This window comes from Palaemon carinicauda, chromosome 11 (assembly GCF_036898095.1).
Source record: "Palaemon carinicauda isolate YSFRI2023 chromosome 11, ASM3689809v2, whole genome shotgun sequence".
Classification (NCBI taxonomy): Eukaryota; Metazoa; Arthropoda; class Malacostraca; order Decapoda; family Palaemonidae; genus Palaemon; species Palaemon carinicauda.
The window spans coordinates 160,330,566-160,351,000 of record NC_090735.1 but is presented as its reverse complement, the minus strand read 5'-3'; the positions used below and the strand labels follow the sequence as shown (position 1 = coordinate 160,351,000).

Sequence of the window (20,435 nt, the reverse complement as noted above, 5' to 3'; positions counted from 1 at the left end):
TAGAGGGATAGTAAAACTCTCAAACAGTTTTTTATTACAATGTTAGGGCGAAATAAGACGCACGAAAACAGCAAATTCACTTATTGGCAATAAATAAGAATTAGCATACATAAAAGTATTAAATGTAAATTGTAATAGAATGTAAATTAGTTACATAGACTTGGGACATTAGTAGAAATAGTTGTGGTATCTGAAAAGGAAAACTTGCCATCACACATGTTAATTACTTAGGAATTGTAATATCTTTCTAAAAATGTCTTAGATACACTTCATGTTTGAAACACGTGGCAAAAGTGTTTTAGTCTATGTGACTTCACCTTAGTATATTTAGAAAAGTCCGTAGTGTCACTTGGTGACATTATTTTCACTATGTTGCACACTAGGGTCAACACAGACACCCTTAGAGTTAGAGTCCCATATAACTCACTGTTCATCGCAGCACTAAGCAGCAGGTTTTAACACACTACCTGCAGCTAGCACAAAGTGTTTAATTTCTTGCACCTGCTTCGCGTAGTGTTTAAAGAACACTCTCGATGACTTCCATCCTGTGAATGAGCGGAGACTCTCGAAGTCCATTGACTGGAAGAAATTCAGGGAAGAGGCAACTTTCCTGGGATCGTGACGTACGGGTGTACTGTCAGGATCCGCTCTGCGAATGAAGTAGGTAATCTTCGCCCTTAGTTGTTTAAGTGACAAGTCGGAACCCGATGTTTCCCCTTCAAAGAGCTGTCCTCCACCGAAGTCTGAAGTTCTTCGAAGATAGACCTTTAGACTCTCCACTGGACACAGGGAGACATCTTCCTTCAGAGGGCAGATTCTCCGGGACCCAATCTCTTGGTGGGTAGCTCGTTCTTGGCGAGAAACATTGGGTCAGGAAAGAGGGTGAGTTCTCCTGTTTCTGCAAACTGGATCTGCCCTGCTTCCCTTGATAATGCCACAATTGCACTAACTCTAGCCCCCGAGGCTAGAGCAAACAAGAAAATCACTTTCTGGGTCAAATCTTTCAGAGGACAAGTTTCGTTGTCCAAACCTGAGGCAAAATGTAGCACCTTGTCAAGAGACCAGGAGATGGGTCTCGGAGGGGCTGCAGGTCTGAGTCTAGCGCATGCCTTCAGCAACTTGTTGAAGATTTCGCTAGACAGGTCTATTTGGAAGGCGTATAGTAAGGGTCTTGTCAGGGTCGATTTGCAAGTGGAAATCGTGTTGGCTGCCAAGCCTTGTCCATGAAGGTGAATGAAGAAGGACAAGCAACAATCCATTGAAATTTTCTTAGGATTTCTTGCCTTGACAAAGGCCACCCATTTCTTCCAATACTCATATTGCCTTCTGGCAGATTTTGTTTTATACTCCTCTAAGAAGTCTAAGCTTTCCTTTGAGATCCCAAACCTCTTCTTGACGGCTAGGGAGAGAAAATCATGAGATGAAGGTCTCGGGTTTTCTGTGATGAAGCAAAGACAGTCGACTTCTGAACTTGTTGGTATAGAACTGGGTCTGGCAGGGGAATTAGCTTGGGTTGTAACTCCAGGATCAATGGGAACCAGTTGCTCCGGAGCCACTTGGGAGCCACTAGGGCCGCTATTCCTTGGAAGGATCTCAACTTGGTGAGGACTTTTAGCAGAAGGTTGGGTGGAGGGAACAGGTAAATCTTGGTCCATCTGTTCCAATCCAGGGAAATGGCATTCACCGCTTCCGCTCAGGGCTCCTCGTATGGGGCCACGTAGCGAGGAAGTTTCTTGTTGTCGCTCGTTGCGAAGAGGTCGATCTGCAGTTCCGGGACTTTTTGGGAGATGAAGGAGAATGAGTCTGCGTCTAGGGACCATTCGGACTCTATCGGGGCTGTCCTGGATAGAGCATCCGCCGTCACGTTGCAGAATCCTTGAAGGTGAACTGCTGAGAGGTGCCATCTTTTCTTCTCCGCCAGGCGGAAGATAGGCAACAACACTTGGTTGAGTTGGGGCGATCTTGAGCCCTGACAATTGAGACATCTGACCACTACGTCGCTGTCCAGGGTCAGTCGGATGTGGACTGAGGGACGTGGGGACAGCCTCTTCAGGGTGAGAAGGACTGCCATGGCCTCCAAGATGTTGATGTGAAACGTCTTGAATAGGGGAGACCATGTTCCTTGAACTTGACGTTGATGGGAGTGACCCCATCATCCTTCTAGCGATGCGTCCGTATGGATGACAACCGAGGGTGGAGGTAGTTGTAGAGGTACCGGCCTTTTCAGTTTCTTGGCCTCCGACCATGGCTTGAGGAGTGATCGTAGCCGAGTCGGCAGGGGTCTCTTGAGATCTCTTCGAGCGTTTGATGCGTATCTTCTCCAGACTCCCAATGCATCTTTTAGCTGTGCTCCTAGCACTGTGTCTGTCACTGAAGCGAACTGGAGGGAGCCGAGCACCCGTTCCTGTTGTCGTCTTGAAATCCGTTTGGATTTGAGAAGTCTCTTGACAGATCTTGCTATTTCCTTTCTCTTCTTTAGTGGAATGGAAAGACGGTGTGACTGGAGGTCCCAATGGATGCCTAGCCATTGGAACTTCTGAGCTGGAGAAAGTCGAGACTTTTCGGTGTTTATCTTGAAGCCCAAATGTTCCAAGAATTGGATCACCTTTGTGGAAGCTTGCAGTCATTCTTCTTCTAATGCTGCCCACACCAGCCAATCGTCCAGGTAAGCCATCAACTGGATGCCTTGTAGGCGTAGTTGTTAAACGATTGTCTCTCCGAGCTTCGTGAAGATCCTTGGGGCTATGTTTAGCCCGAAGGGTATGGCTCTGAAAACGTACTGTCTTCTTTGAAGCCTGAACCCTAGGTAGGAGGAGGTCTGGCGATTCATTGGAATGTGCCAGTAGGCGTCCGCCATGTCTATCGAGACTGTATATGCCTTTTGCAGTAGGACTCTTATATGGCGAAGAGTCAGCATTTTGAACTTGTCGTTCACGATGAACTTGTTGAGAGGGGACAAGTCCAGAATGACTCTGAGTTTGTCGGAGTCCTTCTTGGGAACACAGAATAGTCTTCCTTGGAACCTGATGGACTTTGCCCTCTTGATCACCTTCTTGTTCAGGAGTTCTTGGACGTATTCTTCCAGAATGGGGGTGGAGTGTTAGAAGAATCGGTGGAAAACTGGTGGTGGTGTTTCCCAGCTCCAGCCTAGTCCGTACTTGATGATGCTGTGAGCCCAGGGATCGAAGGTCCAACGATCCTGGAAGAGGCGGAGTCTTCCTCCCATCGGAAGCATCTCATTGCTTCTGGTTGCCGGAGGGTTTACCTCTTCGCCCGCCTGCTCCCCTGCCTCCTTTCCCTCCAAAGGGACGTCTAGAGGAGTCTCTGCCGGTGCCTCTACCTCTGGGACGAAAGGTAGTCGACTGCCTTTCGTAGGCGGGCGTGAAGGCTGGTGACTGAGTCACCACCGGCTGGGGTTCCAGTTGGAAGGTTTGTTGGGGCTGAGCCACCAACTGGGGAGCAGCGATTGCGGGAAGCTGGTGTTTAGCCTGACGAGGCTGTGGTCTCGGCTTCTTTGACTTCTTCTTCGGTTGGGGGCCCTCATCCGGAGAAGATTTCCTCTTTGATGACATGCCCCACTTTTGAAGAAGGTTCCTTTTCTCTGTGGCGGCCTTGTCAACAATTTCTTTCACCAAGTCATTGGGGAAGAGATCTTTTCCCCAAATGTTAGAGGAAATCAGCTTCCTTGGTTCATGTTTGACTGCGGCAGAAGCAAACACGAACTCTCTGCAGGCCCTCTGTGCTCTGACGAAACTATAGAAGTCTTTCGTCAGAGTCACTAGGTGGGTCTTGGCTAAGACCATGTAGATGCCTGGGGTCCTGTGTTCCCCAGCCATTGTCTCCATTATCGCCTGGAGGGAAAGGGAGGCGGCCAGCCTCTCTTTCGTGTCCTGCTCCCGACAAAGGAGATACTCGGAGAGTTTGGGGAGGTTCTCACTGAACTGTCGTCCAGCGATGTCGGCCTCCAACTTTTCCACGGAGAAAGTTAACTGGATGTCCTTCCAGTTTTTGTCGTTGGGGGGTAGGGCGAGGGAGAGAGGCTTACATTCCTCCAATGTAGGGCAGAGCTTCCCTTCCTCCACCGCCTTCAGTACTGCTAAGAGAGACTTTTCCGCGAAGGGGAAGACCATGGTATTTGGAGCAAGAAAGGATGGGTGTTTCTTGCTAAGGGCCAGCACCTTAGAGTTGGTGTAGCCCTTGTCCTTCAAACAGCCAGCTAGCAGGGATTGAGCCTTAGCGTGGTCAAATACGATGACCTCCTTCGGCTCAGTTTCTTCCTTAGAAACAGGTTCTGACTTGAGGCGGATGTAGCAGTCTGGACGCGCCTCAAAGCTAGGCCAGAATTCGTCCTATTCAAGGGGGACGGCGCCCAGTTTGTCGTTGACGAAGATCCTGCCGCTTGTGATGGGCATGTGTTCAGCATGCCTCCATGGGTTAGTCACGGAGCAGGTAGGAAGGTCCTTAATGTTCATCCTCCTTTGAGGCTCGCGTTGATTCGCCAAGCGAAGGTTTTCTTTCTTGAAATCCTCATCCCTCTTGTGGAGCATCTCCTCAAGGACCGCCATCATGGCCTTAAAGTTGTCCATGGAATCGTCCGTTCTTGTGGGCATAGGAGTGGACGATGTAGAGGGCTGGTTCCGAGATGACTACGGAAGCTACGGAGGGCACAGCGGCGCCTTCTTCTTCGGAGTTAGGAGCCGTTATAGGTTCCTCGTCTTGACCCTCGGCCATCAGGGTCCTCTCGGTGATGTGCGACACCTCTGACATCCTGTCATCGTTGTCGAGATGGATGTTCTGTTGTGCGTCCGAAACGTCTGGGTCGACCGTCAGTTGGACGCAGGGGATCTCGGGTTTGGGGATGACAGCATCCGCAGATGCTTTAAAAAAGAGCATAGCTCTCATCTTCTCGCTGGGAAGATAGGGCCCCGTGGCGTTCTTTTGGAAACCACGCACCCACTTGCGCAGTTTCTCTCGAGCGATGTCCCTTGACTCCGCAGACTGGGGAGTCTCGAACGCTTCATGGAGCAGGTCCTTGCAAGTCGTGCAAACCTGCGGGTCCCAGTACCTCAGAGATCCTTGGGTGGCGGAGCAGCTGGCGTGGGTTCGGCACGCCAGGTGGCAGTAGAAATCACGGTGCCGAACGCTGTAGAAGGCGCTCTCACACCGGATGTACTCCTCTTGTAAAGAAAGAAAGGGTACATGAGTATGCGGGAGTCTATAATGATACTTAGAATAATCTAGATTAATATTAATGTCATCTTAATTATAATATAAGATTCCTTTCCAAGAGTAAGATTAGGATAGATAAGCTGGAAATGAAGCAGGAAAGACACATACTTGTGAATCCCGTCCAGCCAATTGCCGTGACCCTTCTCCACTACTAACTCTAGGGCTTCCGATCAGGTAAGCCCTAAGAAGGAAACTATCCCGTAGGGATAGAGTAGCGAATTAGCATTTCTTCCAACATATTAGTAGCGGTGAAAGGGGGTGAGCTGATGGTTATTCAGCCTAGGGAAAAGGGGAGAATAATTATCCCCACTTCGAGTAGGTCCCGGCAAGGGACTGTGCATGGATGCAAAAAGTATGCTAGAAAATTATCTATTGTATAACTATACACAATAGTTTTCTGTCTAGGGTATGTATTATACCACAGATGTACTGGCTACTGTATACAGCCATACAACAGACACTGTCGGCGCATTGCAGGCAGGGTTAGTGTAAGAGGACAGCCCACTGTCGTAATATGAAAATAGGTGGAGCCGGCAGCCTGCCGGTACATCGGAGGCACGCCAGGTGCCGACGGGCCGCCGGTTGAGGGTAACCCGTTTCAGCCATCAATCTATGTGGCGGGGAAAGGGAGACAACCTCAAGGATTGTCGGCGGGCCGGCGGCGGCCGGCAGGCAACCAGCTGAAGGTACACCTACCCTGTCATTGATCCAGGTGACTGGGAGGAGACCTAGGCTACACTGTCGGCTGTTGCCGGCAGAGTCGTGCGACAGTGGACCGGCACTTGATTGAGAGAGAGAGAAAGCAATGAGGGAAGGAGAGGGGAGGGCGGCAGCTCACTACCCTAACCTCGCCTTCCTCAAGAGGGAGGGTTCAAATGGAAGGAAGAACATATGATCAGGCTTCCATCCCGCCGCAGCTCAGCCGGCGGTTGGCTAGGGCTGTGGGTGGCGATCCAAGGGAGGACTGAAGAACGCTCTAAGACAGCAGGGAGGTTTCCCCCCGGCAGATAGACCTGCCGTTATGCTATCCCATAGCTGAATCATGTAAGGGAAGCTGAACAGCTTGGCCCAGCAAGCGAAAAGACCGGGCCGACCCTACAACCCACCAGTGCTCGGTGAGTTGTAGGAAAATGGACAGGGGTGTGATGGCTAGGCCATCACCAAAGGACAGAGGGGGAAGGGAAAGGGTCCTGTGTAGGGGTGTAGGGGTTGGTGTAAGCCTTCCCCAGCACCCTAATAGGGGACTCTGTTTCGGTACCGGTACCACCCCAGGTATAGGGAGAGTACATTCTCCAGCCTAGGGTGGGTTAGCACAGTAAGGGAACAGCATTGATAGGACGTCTCAAACTATAAAGAAACAGAATCCTTGAGCCTGCCTAACCTAGGCTAGGGAATGCATATCTCCAAGCCCAGAGTAGGCAAGCGCAGGACAAGTCGCTAGGCCACAGGGAGAAAGGGTCTGGTAACCCTTCCAGGTGTGGTCTAGGGAGGAGGGCAGAGGCAACCCCCCCCCCCCCTTTGCCATCCAGCAGGGACCAAAAGGAGAGTTCATTCACCTAATGGGGTAGCTGGGGGCAAACGACTGGTACTATGAGGATCTGACCCTAACTCAAAGCTCATGTACTATGGCTCTGGGCAGGGAAAGAAAATCCTAGGCTAACCTTACCCGAATCACGATTCAAGGAAAGGAGGGCTAGGATGTATCCTAGGCTACCTCAGAGGGAGAAGAGATTACCTTATGTGTAAAGGTAACCAGGGAGGTGTGAAAGTATACAAAAGCCCCTAAGCCGTTAGGTTAGGGTCAGAGGAATCGTCTACCTAGATCATCAAAACCCCTTATATACTCTCCAGAGGAAAAACCCATGTGCAATCACTGAATCTTATATGTATAATTGCCTAATATCTTCATTTAATAAATTAACACCAGGAACACTCATTATATCATGCATGAAAGTAAACTAAAGCGCCTAGGCTAGCATGCCTAGGCGACTAGGCTAGCATCCCTAGCATCATAAAATCGGCTACCTGCACTCGCCGAAATTAAAGAATACTATCGGCATAATATAACTAATTCCTAGCAATGAAGACTAAATAACTAATACTGAAAATTAGTCAAGAAACCGGGACAGTTGTTATGGCTAACTAAATAAAGCATGCGATGCGAACAACAGTGTCAGAGATGCCTCTGGTTAGTATTTTTGGATAGAAAAGCGTTACTTTACGGCCAGAGCTAATTCATACAGTATAAGAATAAGGTACTCACCTTTCCAGAGACAGAAGAAGCTGAAGATTGCGACATGCTGCAGTAAATAGCGAAACAACTGGGAAAAAACACCTGGTTAAAGACGCTACTACAAAAGGAATGGAGTTTGCGGGCGGTGATGACGTCAGCCAAGATGGCGTCGCTTATGACGTCATACAAGTACCAATAACAGTAACGGAGGAGGAGAACTTTGTAACGGCTCCTCCCATATCTTGCCACCAACTTCCCCCTCGAAGCGTAAACGCTATGTGGGGTGCAGATAACTATGTGGCGTGTCAAGAATACGTCCCCTGTTATTATGCGATATCCTAAAGGGAAACCTTAAGGGTACTCGCGGCAGAAGCTAGAATTCTGGAAACCCTTAGTTTAATTCTCTGGGAATATCCACTGTAGTCATATATACCCTAAGGAAGCTACTAAAGGAACCTTCCATCAGGACAACATGGCCTGAGCCCAAAAATGCTATTACAACCGGGAATGTCGTTCGACTAACTAAATAACACATGCGTTGTGAACGACAGCGCCCATGGCACCTCCGGTGACCGGCAAGGCTCCAAACACTAAAATTACTCTAATTTCACTATGAAGCAGGAGCTAAAAATTATACACTGTAAAGAATAAATACTCAACTTTCCAGAGGCAGAAGAGGCTGGAGATTGCATCGTAAAATCCGTAATATTGAGCACAAACGTTAGAGCAACAGGGAAAACCACCGTGGAAAACCGCTACGAATATAGGAATAACGCACCATCTTTGATACAGCACCATCTAGATACTCAATAGTAGTACGGGACGGAGGGTACCTTGATAACGGCTCCCCTTCTATTTTTGCCACTTTCCCCCTCGAAGCGAAAACGCTATTCGGGGTGAAGATTGCTATGTGTCGTATCAAGATATACGTCCCCTAATTTATGCGATATCCCTAAGAGAAAATTTAAGGATATTCGTGCCAAGAGTTAGAATTCTGGAGACCTAAAGGTAAATTCTTCAGGAATATCACTGTAGCAAATATCCCTTAGAAAGCTACTTATAGGAACCTTCCATCAGGACGACATGGCTTGAGCCCAAAAATTTCACTGTTGAATCGCCAACAAGGAAATACTGCTACAATAGCCTCTAAAATCTTCTATTTCTTGTTTGGAAAAAATTTAGTATATATGATCTACAGAAATTCTTGCGAATATGTGATTTCACGAGAGATGAATTGTGAATAGTTGGGAGGTAACTGAATAAACTAAAATACCATGAAAAAAGCATGTGAAAAGAATGTACAGTAGTGCAGCACAGTGGGTTACTAGTGTGTTAGCCAACCACAGGTATGCAATGGTCACTGAGTTGTTAAGTTATTATTATTATTATTATTATTATTATTTTGCTAAGCTACAACCCTAATTGGTAAAGCAGGATGCTTTAAGTCCAGGGGCTCAAACAGGGAAAAGAGCCCAGTGAGGAAAGGAAACAAGGAAAAATAAAATATTTTAAGAACAGTAACATTAAAATAAATATCTCCTATATAAACTATAAAAACTTTAAAAAACAAAAAGGAAGAGAAATAAGATAGAATAGTGTGCCCGAGTGTACCCTCAAGCAAGAAAACTATAACCCAAAACAGTGGAAGACCATGGTACAGAGGCTATGGCACTACCCAATACTAGAGAACAATGGTTTGATTTTGGAGTGGCCTTCTCATAGAAGAGCTGCCTACCATAGCTAAAGAGGCTCTTCTACCCTTACCAAGAGGAAAATGGCCCCTGAACAATTACAGAGCAGTAACCCCTTGGGTGAAGAAGAATTGTTTGGTAATATCGGTGTTATCAGGTGTATGATGACAGGAGAGAATATGTAAAGAATAAGCCAGACTATTCAGTGTGAAGGCAAAAAGAAAATGCACCGTAACCAGAGAGAAGGATCCAATGTAGTACTGTCTGGCCAGTAAAAGGACCCCATAGCACTCCAGCGGTAGTATCTCAATGAGTGGCTGGTGCCCTAAGACCCACCCTCGGACAGTAAGCATTTGCAGATTCTTGCTTTTCGCGTCTGTCTCTTACCTAAGCCGGCGAATGGAGGACTGACTGTAGTGTAAACATCAAATTAAAGGAAAATTCTCCTCCTAATTACAGAAATAGTGTTTAGTAAGTAATCTTACAGTGAAAGGTAGAGCAGCTAACATAGTACAGTAATCAAATTGCTTATTTATTAATTTTTACTTACCTATCAAATATTTTGTATTTCATAACTTATTACCTTTTAAAGTACAGTACCCATGCATTTAGCGATAGTTACGAAGTGTATTTACTGTCCTTCTATTTCTTTTAAAATAAGTAGACTAGCTCACGCTGCCAAAATTGGCATGAGCCAAAGTGAACACTTTGGCCAGTCCAAAGCCTAGGACCTTGAATTGGAAGACCTTTGACACGAATTAACTAAATGGGTGTTTAGAAAAATTCTATACGGGCCGTTAACTGTGAAAGGATTTCGCCGGAAACAGGGCCAGCGGTTCTTGACCTTTGACCTCGTCTCATCATTCCTGGGCTGCGAAAGCTTGTTGAGTCAGTTTGTTACTGGTGCCATTTATCTGTTTGCTAGCTCAGCACAAATGTTCCTAGTTTGTTTTGTATGTCAATAGGTACACTGGAGAGAGGGGGATGGAAGGAGGTGAGAAATGACCGGATGCTGTTGCATCACCTGTCACTGCTACCTAGAGGGCAGGCAGGCCCTCATAACCCCCAGCAATGAGCAATCCAGTAAGAACAGCTGGGAAGACAGTTGCAGAGAGTTGTAAGTAGGCAGAAGTTAGTAAGCCCACACCAAAGGTAGACTTTATCCAGACATGGCTGGCATCAACACTCATCAAGAAGCCCAACGTCTATTATTTTGTAACTTAGCATTTGCATTCATATTTGCATTCATGTATCCTTTCTCTCTGAGTGTGTCCTAATAAGAAGTCAAGTTATTCCGTTGTAATCCACACCTTGAGAGAAAACTTAATTATTCAGGTAATTATGTAATTGAAGACATTCATTCATTCTGAAGAAGATTTATGATTACTTCATGTTAATTAACTTATAGAATATAGCCACTTTACGATGTAAAAGTCGTCTAATTCCCTACTTCCCATTATTGATTGTGAATGCCACGAAAGTAAGTGACACCTTCCTGTTGAGATAGTTCCCTGAAGACACTTAAAAGTCACGTTCATCAGAAGAACAAGTTCAAAATTGAGCATCTGTATGATCCATATGGGGGTTAAGTATAAATCAAGAAAATCGTGCAGGTGCATGCAGCGCCCTCTATGCATAAAACAAAAATCATTTAAAACTATTGCTCTTTGAGATCTAATGAACCGTTCCATTAATTGCTTTCAAATTTTTGCAGGAGATACCTTGGGCCATGGTCTTGTGCAGGTGCAAGTCTGAACTAATTTTGTTTAGCAGTCTCTGAGATATCATGAAATAAAATATGACTGCCACATAGTTGAAGGTGCTAAATCAGAAACTTCTTGACTGATTTGAGCAAAATTTGAATGACCTTGACCTTAAGAAGAAGAAGAAGAAGAAGAAGAAGAAGAAGAAGAAGAAGAAGAAGAAGAAGAAGAAGACCATCATCATCATCATCCTTACAAGCTGAGCAATAACACTAGTTGGAAGAGCATGATCCTATAAGTCCAAGGGCTCCACCAAGGAAAATAACATTATTATTACAAGCTAAGCTAAAATCCTACTTGGAAGAGCATGATGCTAAAAGCCCAAGGGCTCCAACAAGTAAAAATAGCCCAGTGAGGAAAAGGAAACAAAGAAATAAATAAACAACAATAGAAAAAATAGACAATCAAAATAAGATATCTTCTGAACAGTAATAACATTAAATAAATTTGATCTTACATATATAAACTATAAAAACTTTAAAAAAAATCAAGAGGAAGAGAGATAAGATAGAATACTATTAAAGATCGAAGGTTTGTATTATGTGTAGGAACAAATCATTACTATACATTTTATCATATCAATTCTTTTCAATTTTGACATCATATACTTTTCAACATGAAAATGTAAAAATTATCCACCTGAAAAAGTGCAGGAATATCTGTAGTAGGTTGCTCTGGAGTATCCACAGCAATCATGTCCCCTTCCGGTCCCTCAATGACAGCAGATGCTTCTACTCCTTCGACACCACAACCAACAATTCCAACAGCACCACAAACAGCTTCATTGGCATTTGCATCATCCTGTAAAATAAGATTAAAAAGAGGGAATTTATGTTTGGCAGACAAATGTTCCATACTATGGTATAAGTTCAAGAAGCTGACACGATGTTTTAGATGGAGTATTATTTCGTTATTTTTAGTATACTGTACCATACCACATACAGCAATACCTCACGATACCAAAGTTTCTGTATGCAAAAAATTCATGATACGAAGCGATACAAATATTTTTTCACCTCATATTAGGAAAACTCCTCATGATACGAAACGAGATTCGCCCAGCTGACAAAAAATAATCTTAAAATTTACTCCTCCCAAAACTGGTAACTCACCACCATCGTATGCTCTCCCATTGGTTATCTCCCTACCTTGATACTAGTTACTGCCATAAGATCCTGCTCTCCTATTTCATATCAATAAGTACATTTTCTAGTTAAATAACACAATGAATGGTACTGTATAGTGTGTATGTACAGCATGTATGTACGCACAATGCTACTACGCATATCACAACATAAGCAATATACAGTACTTTTCTTTCAATTCGGTAAATAAAAGGGATTTTGACTGAGGAAAAATCTATTTTTGGGTGAGATAGCCATGTCCTCCTGATGGAAGTTCCTTCTGGCCACTTCTACAGTATAATATTTCTGCGATTGATATTACAAGAGAATTACCGACAGGTACGGGGTTCCAACCCCCGGAAACGACTATCCGAAGATATCGTGTATAATCAGGGACATATCTTAAGATAGCCATAGATATCTGCACCCCAAACAGACCTTACCCAGTCTAATTCACTAAGGGGAAGTGATAGATAAGGAGCCGTTACACATCCCATTACCTTCGAGTGCCCCTATACATTCCTGCTTCTCATTCCTTCGAACGCAGCTGTTGCTACAGTTCAGTTGCTTTTTTGTGGGCTCTTTTCGCGGTTTTTGAAGAATCTTCGTGTGAATGGCTTCCTATTCTTCGTCCAAGCTGAGTATTTACCTCTTTTTGCCTTTATTTATGCTAATTTTGGTTTAACTCCCTTCGGGGACTTATGTTTTAGCTTTTGCTTAGAGGAAGTCAAAGCGCTTTGAGTCCTGCTAGCATGGCGTCGGGCTTAAATCCCCGATGGTCTTTTATTTTTAGTGTTTACTTTATTTTTGGATAAGTTTCACGTTCATAAAATTTTTTGGTATTATTTTACTGTATTACAGGGCAATGTAACCTAGGAAAAAAAGTACTTTTTCCTATAGAAAAAATTACGCTCTCTTCGAAAATGACACTCGTTCCCGTCGTAAATGAATAGTTTCAGATATATATATATATATATATATATATATATATCCTACGATAATGGGGGACCCCCAGTGAAAACTCGGGGTTTTGGACGGGGAAAACAATATATAAACGTAAAACAAGCCTTTTCTTCTCTATACATTACCTTCTTGGATGTATAATAAACGGAGGAAAAGACAAAACAGTATAACTGGATAAACTTTGGAGACGCCATTGCAAAGGCTATGTCTCATGAAAAAATATGGTAACCAGAGCTGCCAACGTGTGATGTAGATCAAATGTTAGCGTAACATGCTAACATTAGTAGTGTTTTTCATTCAATTTTTCTCATTCTACTTGCCAGTTGTAGTCGCTCCCGTTCGTTCGTTTGTACATAGCAGGTTTCAACCTGCGCAAAAACTCCGCCTCCCTGCACAGAGACTCTTCCTCCACCAATAGAATTTCTTCTTCTCTATTCGTGAAATGTAATTATTCGTCTTCTCCACCAGCTTTCTTCAAATCTATTACTTGATCCAGTTCAACTATACCATTCCTTTTATGTAATACCCTCGTATACATATTACGTTTGACCCCAGTATTACTCGTTTTATTATCCGATACCTTATAAAGGCACCTCATTTTATATACCCATTAAATATTATTTATCATACACTCCATTTTATCTTTCTATTTTACTTTTATACATTTTGTTATTACCTTGTCACTCCCAGATTTCACATAAATACTTGCTCTGGACAAGTTTCCCATTTTGGTTCATTCATGTTTACTCTCTAGACTCCGTTGCTTTTCCGTTAACCCATCACGAACCCATACGTATGTAAAGTTTGCACAGGGGGGTTAATATTTCCATAACCCCACCTTCCAACAAAACCTTTTCCGTGGAAAACTTTGCCCAAGTCAGGACTTTGTTAGTTCAAGTGACGTCTTTTTGCGTATTTTACGATCAAAGTTTTAGAAAATTGTAACGACTTCAGTAATCCATACTTGAAAGTATTTTGGTGAATTCCAATGTTGATAATTTTCTTAAATCTCGTAATGTATTATAACAACTTTTACAGTGTTCCAAGTGCAGTACTAAACTAAGACAAAGCTGTTAAGACGCCACAGACTCAGTCACAACACCCCCGTGAACCAAAGTTACGTCGTCACTGTCATAAAAGTAAGTCATCAATTTCTTCAACTTTAATGTGTTAGTTTTACTATATTTTGTTAAGAGTGCGAAGCTCAACATTACAGCTTGCCAGTGCACACGAGGTTGATGTTTTATTTTCTTGTGATCGTAAGCGAGGAACAAGAACCATTATATTCAACGTTGCTAATGTTAGCGTAACATTACTAATGTTAGCGTGCGCAGCTCAACATTACCGCTTGCCAGTACATACGAGCTTAATATTTTATTTTCATGCGAGCGAAGCAAGCTAATGGCGGAACAAGAACCATTATAGATAATGTTATCGTAATAGTGCTAACGTTATCGTAACGTGAGTGAAGTGACACAGTTTAACATGATATATATAACAAAGGGCATTACATTGGGTTTGTGACCTGGGAACTTCTAGGTTAGGTTAGGTGGGTTTGTTAGGTTCTGTACCCTTTTTGTACTTTTTTATATATTGTGTAAAGGGTATATGGAAAAGTTCTTTAAAATACACATGATATTACCGTAGCATTGCTAAGGTTAGCAATGCCACCGTAACGTTGGTAACGCTGTGTATCATTGGTAACGTTGCTAATGTTATTGTTCGCAGTACATACGTGAGTGAAGTGACACAGAATTTGAACAAGTCATTATATTTAAGCATTTTAACAAAATATATATAATAAAAGACATTATATCTAAAAATTTTAACAGAAAATATATGTTTTCCTGTGGAAAATAACGTGACTTTACCGGTTTTCATCTTCATTTCATCCGTAATAACAGCAACCAGTTTGGCTACTTAAAGTTAGTCGAATTGGTTGTTCTGTTGGTTTGCAGTTGAAATAAAGGTCAAATTTGGTCAAATCACATTATTTACTACATATATTTTCTGTTCGAAATCAGAATCTGTAATACAGTAAAACTTTACCCATTATTTGCCTTTTAATGTCATGATTAATTATTTACAATTAATTCTATATTAATAAGTTCATTTTTAAATTAAAAAACACAACAAACCTGTATTAAATGTATGGAACGCACAATGCTACTACGCATATCAAAACATTAGCAATATATTTTTGGGGGGCTCGAGCCATGTCGTCCAGATGGAATTTCCTTCTAGCCACTTTCTACAGTATAATATTTCTGCGATTGATATTACAAGAGACTTACCGTCAGGTATCACAGGGTTCCAACCCCCGGAAACGACTATCTGAAGATATCATGTATAATCAGGGATGTATCCTGAGATAACCATAGATATCTGCCCCCGAATAGACCTTTCCCAGTCTAATCCACTAAGGGGTAGGATAAGTAAGGAGCCGTTACACATCTTATCACCTTCCAGTACTCCTATACGATACCGCTTCACCATTCCTTTGAACTCAGCTGGTGGCTACAGTGCGGTTGATTTTTTGGGGGCTCTTTTCACTGTTTTTGAAGATTTGTTTTGTGTTATGGCTTCCTCTTCTTCGTCAAAGTTGAGTATCTACCTCTCTGTCTTTGTTTATGCTAATTTTGTTCTAACTCCCTTCGGGGACTTATATTTTAACATTTTCTTAGAGGAAGCCTGAGTGCTTCAAGTCCTGCTAGCATGGGGTCAGGCTTAGTCCCTGATTGCCCCTTATTTTGTCGTGTTTAATAATTTTTGCGGTAAGTTTCACGTTAGCTAATTTTTGTTTAACATTACGATCTAAGGACTCAATTTTATATATCTTTTCATTGCATTATATTATTTTAGTCTTTTTGATGAGTTCGTATCTGTTTCGGCTAGCCTAGCCTAGAGTTGGTAAGTTTTTGTTGGAGACGAACTCGCAGTTTTAGTTTTTGGTTTTAAGTTCCGGTTTCGTTGGCAGTGGTTACTTCCCTTGGGGAAGATTTTTACTCAGTCATACTAGTTTCCGAGTTTTTTTGACTCACTTGTTAGCATTTCTCGGTTCTCTGACCTTTTGGGCTCTTGGCCATCGTGCTACAAATGTCAATCTCTCAGGGCTAGGAAGTTACAGTTTTGGCGATCCCCTTTGCGAAGGGTGAGCTCATTTATCTTGTTCAGTTGGTACGCTGACTGGCTAATGCCTTTTCTTTAGTCTGGGATTTTTCTTTAGTCTTGTGGTATCTGGCTAGGCCTATACTTTAACGGCGTGTCCGTTGGGCCATCGTGCTACATACGTTCTCAGGTTGACTTACAGTATGCCTTTAGAGTTCCCCTTTGCGCAGGGTGAGCCTTTTTACCCTGTCGGTATCCTAGCCTCTTAGAATCTTGATAGAGTAATTATTTTGTTGGTTTTTAATCTCCTCGTGGTGGGTTTCCCCGTTACTGATATCGAACTTAAATTTATCATGGTATGTTTTTGCAATTGTGTTGAGGCCTAGACCCTCCGGGGTTCTGGCCTATTAACCCAACAGCATTCTCCTTTATAAAGAGAGTTGTCAGACTGTTGGCAATGCCAGTACTTACGGCTTCGTCGTCTCCGACGGCATTCCTTTTCCGGGCCATATTATAGTGATATGTTACTATGTTAGCAATGTGGCCTATACTGCCACAATCTTTTTATTACGACATGATGTTTTGATACAAATTATTGTCGTTTCATTTTGCTGCCATCTTTACCGACACTGTCGTAACTGGCGGCAGTTCTCGCCCAGTATTGGGTATTTTTATCGTGCCCCTGATTTAGGAATAGCCTTGAGAGTCGATGATGCCGTTAACTATCTGTGCCGTTAAGGACATCAAGGATATTATTTTATGACGGCATATGTTTTATTTCTTAGAGACTACCTTCTAATAGAGGGTTGCTCTATTATCTGTTGATGAGTACAAACCTCAGATCGTCATAGAGAACTTACTTCTACGACTAACGAGGTATCTTTATATTAGTCAGTTACAGAGTTCTCTTTTGCGAAAGGTTCTCCTTAGCTAGACCTCAGATTTAACTATTACACTTGGTTAATTACTTCCATCACTTTATTTAGATCCTTCAAGGACGTGGATTGGATTGTGCATCCGTTTTCTTACAGGTGGGATTCTATTAGGATTCCCCTTGCCAGATTATGGTTTAAAGAATAGCCTTCTATTTTTACCTTTCGTTGCTCCAATTATCGATGCGTCGCTATGAATTGCATGGTAGGTGACTCCGTTACCTTACTATTAGCCATTTCTCTGTGGAGAGAGTTGGCTATTGATTTTGAGGAGCATCCTTGTTCCTTCTTTTAACTGAACAATATTCAAATGATAAAAGGGGACAATTTTAGTTGGCTATAAGTTCCAATCTTATGACATTGAATAGGTCAGGATATTGTGATCCTTTTTATCTTTCTGATCACAAATTGCAAACGCACACATTTTGGGAATTAATTTCCCAATTTTTTACTGACTTATTTGAATGCTATTAACCCATTCTTTATAGCGTAGTGATTCAAAGAGATAAAGGTACTCATGGTTGTTTCTCCTCTTTACAAGCGGGGTCTTTGAAGGAGATGCACAGTCGAGTTCAGATCTTTGCCAGGACCGTGAGGTATCCCTGTGGTCTTGATACCTGCAGGACACATGCTAAATGCCGGAGAATGAAGGGTCCAATCTCCTATTGGGATCTTCAGGTTTGCAGTATGTGTAAGGACTTACAGTGAACCCTCGCTACTTCGCGGTTCGACAATCGCGGATTCACCACTTCGCGGGGTTTTCCCATAACCCATATATATATACATATCGCGGATTTTCCGGAAAATTCTAAAATACCGCGAAATCTGAAGACAACCAAATACGATATTTTGTTACCTGTAATTCCATTAATACTGTAATTAGTAATATCTGTTCTTACTGATTGTTCATTGCATTACATATGATATATAATTCAGCACAGAAAGAAATAAAACACGAAAAGAGAATGTGATCATACGATAATTCAGTACTGTAAACAGTACGTAGTAAAATTAAATCGAACATGAAATGCAAATCAGATGCAGTCATACCATATTAGAATGGTGTAAGGCTGCTGTTGGCTACTACTGTACTACAAATGTAATGGATGTGCTTCTTTTCCATGAATCTTTTGTATGTATACGTACGTAGTACTGCATCCAATAATATTCTTTATTGCAAAAATCACATTTCGAATAAGCGTACGAGAGAGAGAGAGAGAGAGAGAGAGAGAGAGAGAGAGAGAGAGAGAGAGAGAGAGAGAGAGAGAGAGAGAGAGAGAGAGAGAGAGGCGTAAAATAGCGTACGTAAAGCTGTATTATTATTGTTATTATTATTATTATTGTTGTTGTTGTTAATAAAATTATTATTGTTATTATTATTATCATTATTATTATTATTACAGTACTGTACTGTATTATTATCATTATTTATTATTATTACGGTATTTACTTAATCTACATACGTTCGGTATGCGCGGGGCATCTTCTATGAGTTGGTAACCTACGCATCATAGTACTGTAAGACGGGTTGTGATTGGTTCAAGCGCTGATAGATGACGAATCAGAACTCAAGTTTTGTTATCTAGCCTGTGATTGGTGTTTTGCCATCATCTCCTACCCGCAGCATCTAAGTTCTCGCGGGGCTGGATCGTCCACTCTCTGTTACCACGTATCGCTGAGTAGACGTTCTTAAGTTTGTGAATCTGTGCTGTGTGCGACTTTTTTAAGTTGAACTTTTTGTTACTGTAAATCCTACTGTAATGGCTCCCAAGCGTTCTGCTTCTCTTAAGGCTGGTAGTGAGCCTAAACGCCACCGAAGGATGATGACGATAGCTGAGAAGGTTACGCTTCTCGACATGTTAAAAGATGGTAGAAGTTACGCGGCCGCCGGCCGCCATTTTGGCATCAACGAATCTACTGTTCGCTATATCAAGAAGGACGAGGCGAACATTAGAAAGACGGCTGCAATCACCTTTAGCAGATCAGCGAAGCGAGTCGTTACAACGAGTAATAAAACGATCGTACGCATGGAAGGTGCTTTAGCTGTGTGGATTGCCGACTGCCGGAAGAAGAACATAGCCTTGGATACGAACACCATCCAAACAAAGGCTTTGAGCTTATATGAGAATTTTGCTGCAAAGGAACCTAAAGACGACGACGGCAACCATGCTGAAGATGATGATGATGCTGATGATCCTCAACCAGGGACATCCACTGATTCCCAGCCTCAGAAACGTTTTTCCGCCAGCAAAGGATGGTTCGCGAAGTTTCAGAAACGCTTCGCCCTGAAAAGCGTTTCCCTGCATGGGGAGTCTGCTTCCGCTGACACAGCCGCTGCTGAAACTTACGTGAACCAGACGTTCAAGAATATTATCGCCGAAGGTGGATACAAGCCGGAACAAGTCTTTAATATGGATGAGACCGGCTTGTTTTGGAAGAGAATGCCGTCGCGAACTTTCCTGTTCAAAGAGGAAGCCAAAGCCTCTGGCTTTAAAGCATTCAAGGATCGCGTTACCCTCGTGATGTGTGGCAATGCTGCTGGATTTTTGCTAAAGCCGGGGCTTATTTATAAGTCGAAAAATCCTCGCGCTTTGAAAAATAAAAATAAGAATCTCCTTCCCGTGTACTGGATGCATAATCAAAAAGCATGGATTACGAAGATGCTGACCTCCAACTGGTTCCATCAGTGTTTTATCCCGCAAGTCAGCAAATATCTCTTAGAGAAGGGCTTGCCATTCAAGATCCTTCTCCTTATGGATAACGCTGGTGGACACGCAACTGACCTGTCGCATGAGGGCATTCAGGTTGAGTTCCTGCCACCCAACACCACGTCATTAATTCAACCGATGGACCAGGGGGTTATCAGGGCGTTCAAGGCCCTCTACACGAAGAACACCTTGGCGGACCTCGTTGCGTGTGTGGATGCTGCCCAAGATGATGAGGATGAAGATTTTAACTTGAAGGCGTACTGGCGGCAGTACACCATAGCCACGTGCCTGCAGAATATTCAGAAGGCACTTCAAGAGATGAAACCTGCAACCGTGAATGCGAGCTGGAAGAAGTTGTGGCCCGATATTGTTTACGACGACAAGGGATTTACTCCGTCGGAAATCCAACACTCTGCAATACGCAAATCTGTGCAGTTGGCTGCCATAAATGGAGGTGACGGGTTTGGCGACATGACGACTGAAGACGTCGACGAGTTGTTGGACTGCCATTCCCAGCCGCTAACTGACGCAGACCTCGAAGACCTGACGAAATCGGCAAGTGAAGAAGAGAGTGATACCCAGGAAGAGACCCAAGAAAATGTCGAAGAAACGGGCTTAACATTAGAACGGCTTGCCAAGGCCTGCAACCATGCGAAGGAGTTGAAAGAAATGTTGCAAGAGTGG

General features: G+C 43.2%; 1 protein-coding gene across 1 annotated transcript in view; it reads right to left on the bottom strand.

The window, feature by feature from the left end:
- The window catches only part of trus (programmed cell death 2 like trus), a 408,837-nt gene that overhangs the window by 205,516 nt on the left and 182,886 nt on the right, over positions 1-20,435 (bottom strand). The window contains 1 exon segment of the mRNA XM_068382532.1: positions 11,556-11,717. Coding sequence (XP_068238633.1) covers positions 11,556-11,717 — 162 coding nt within the window.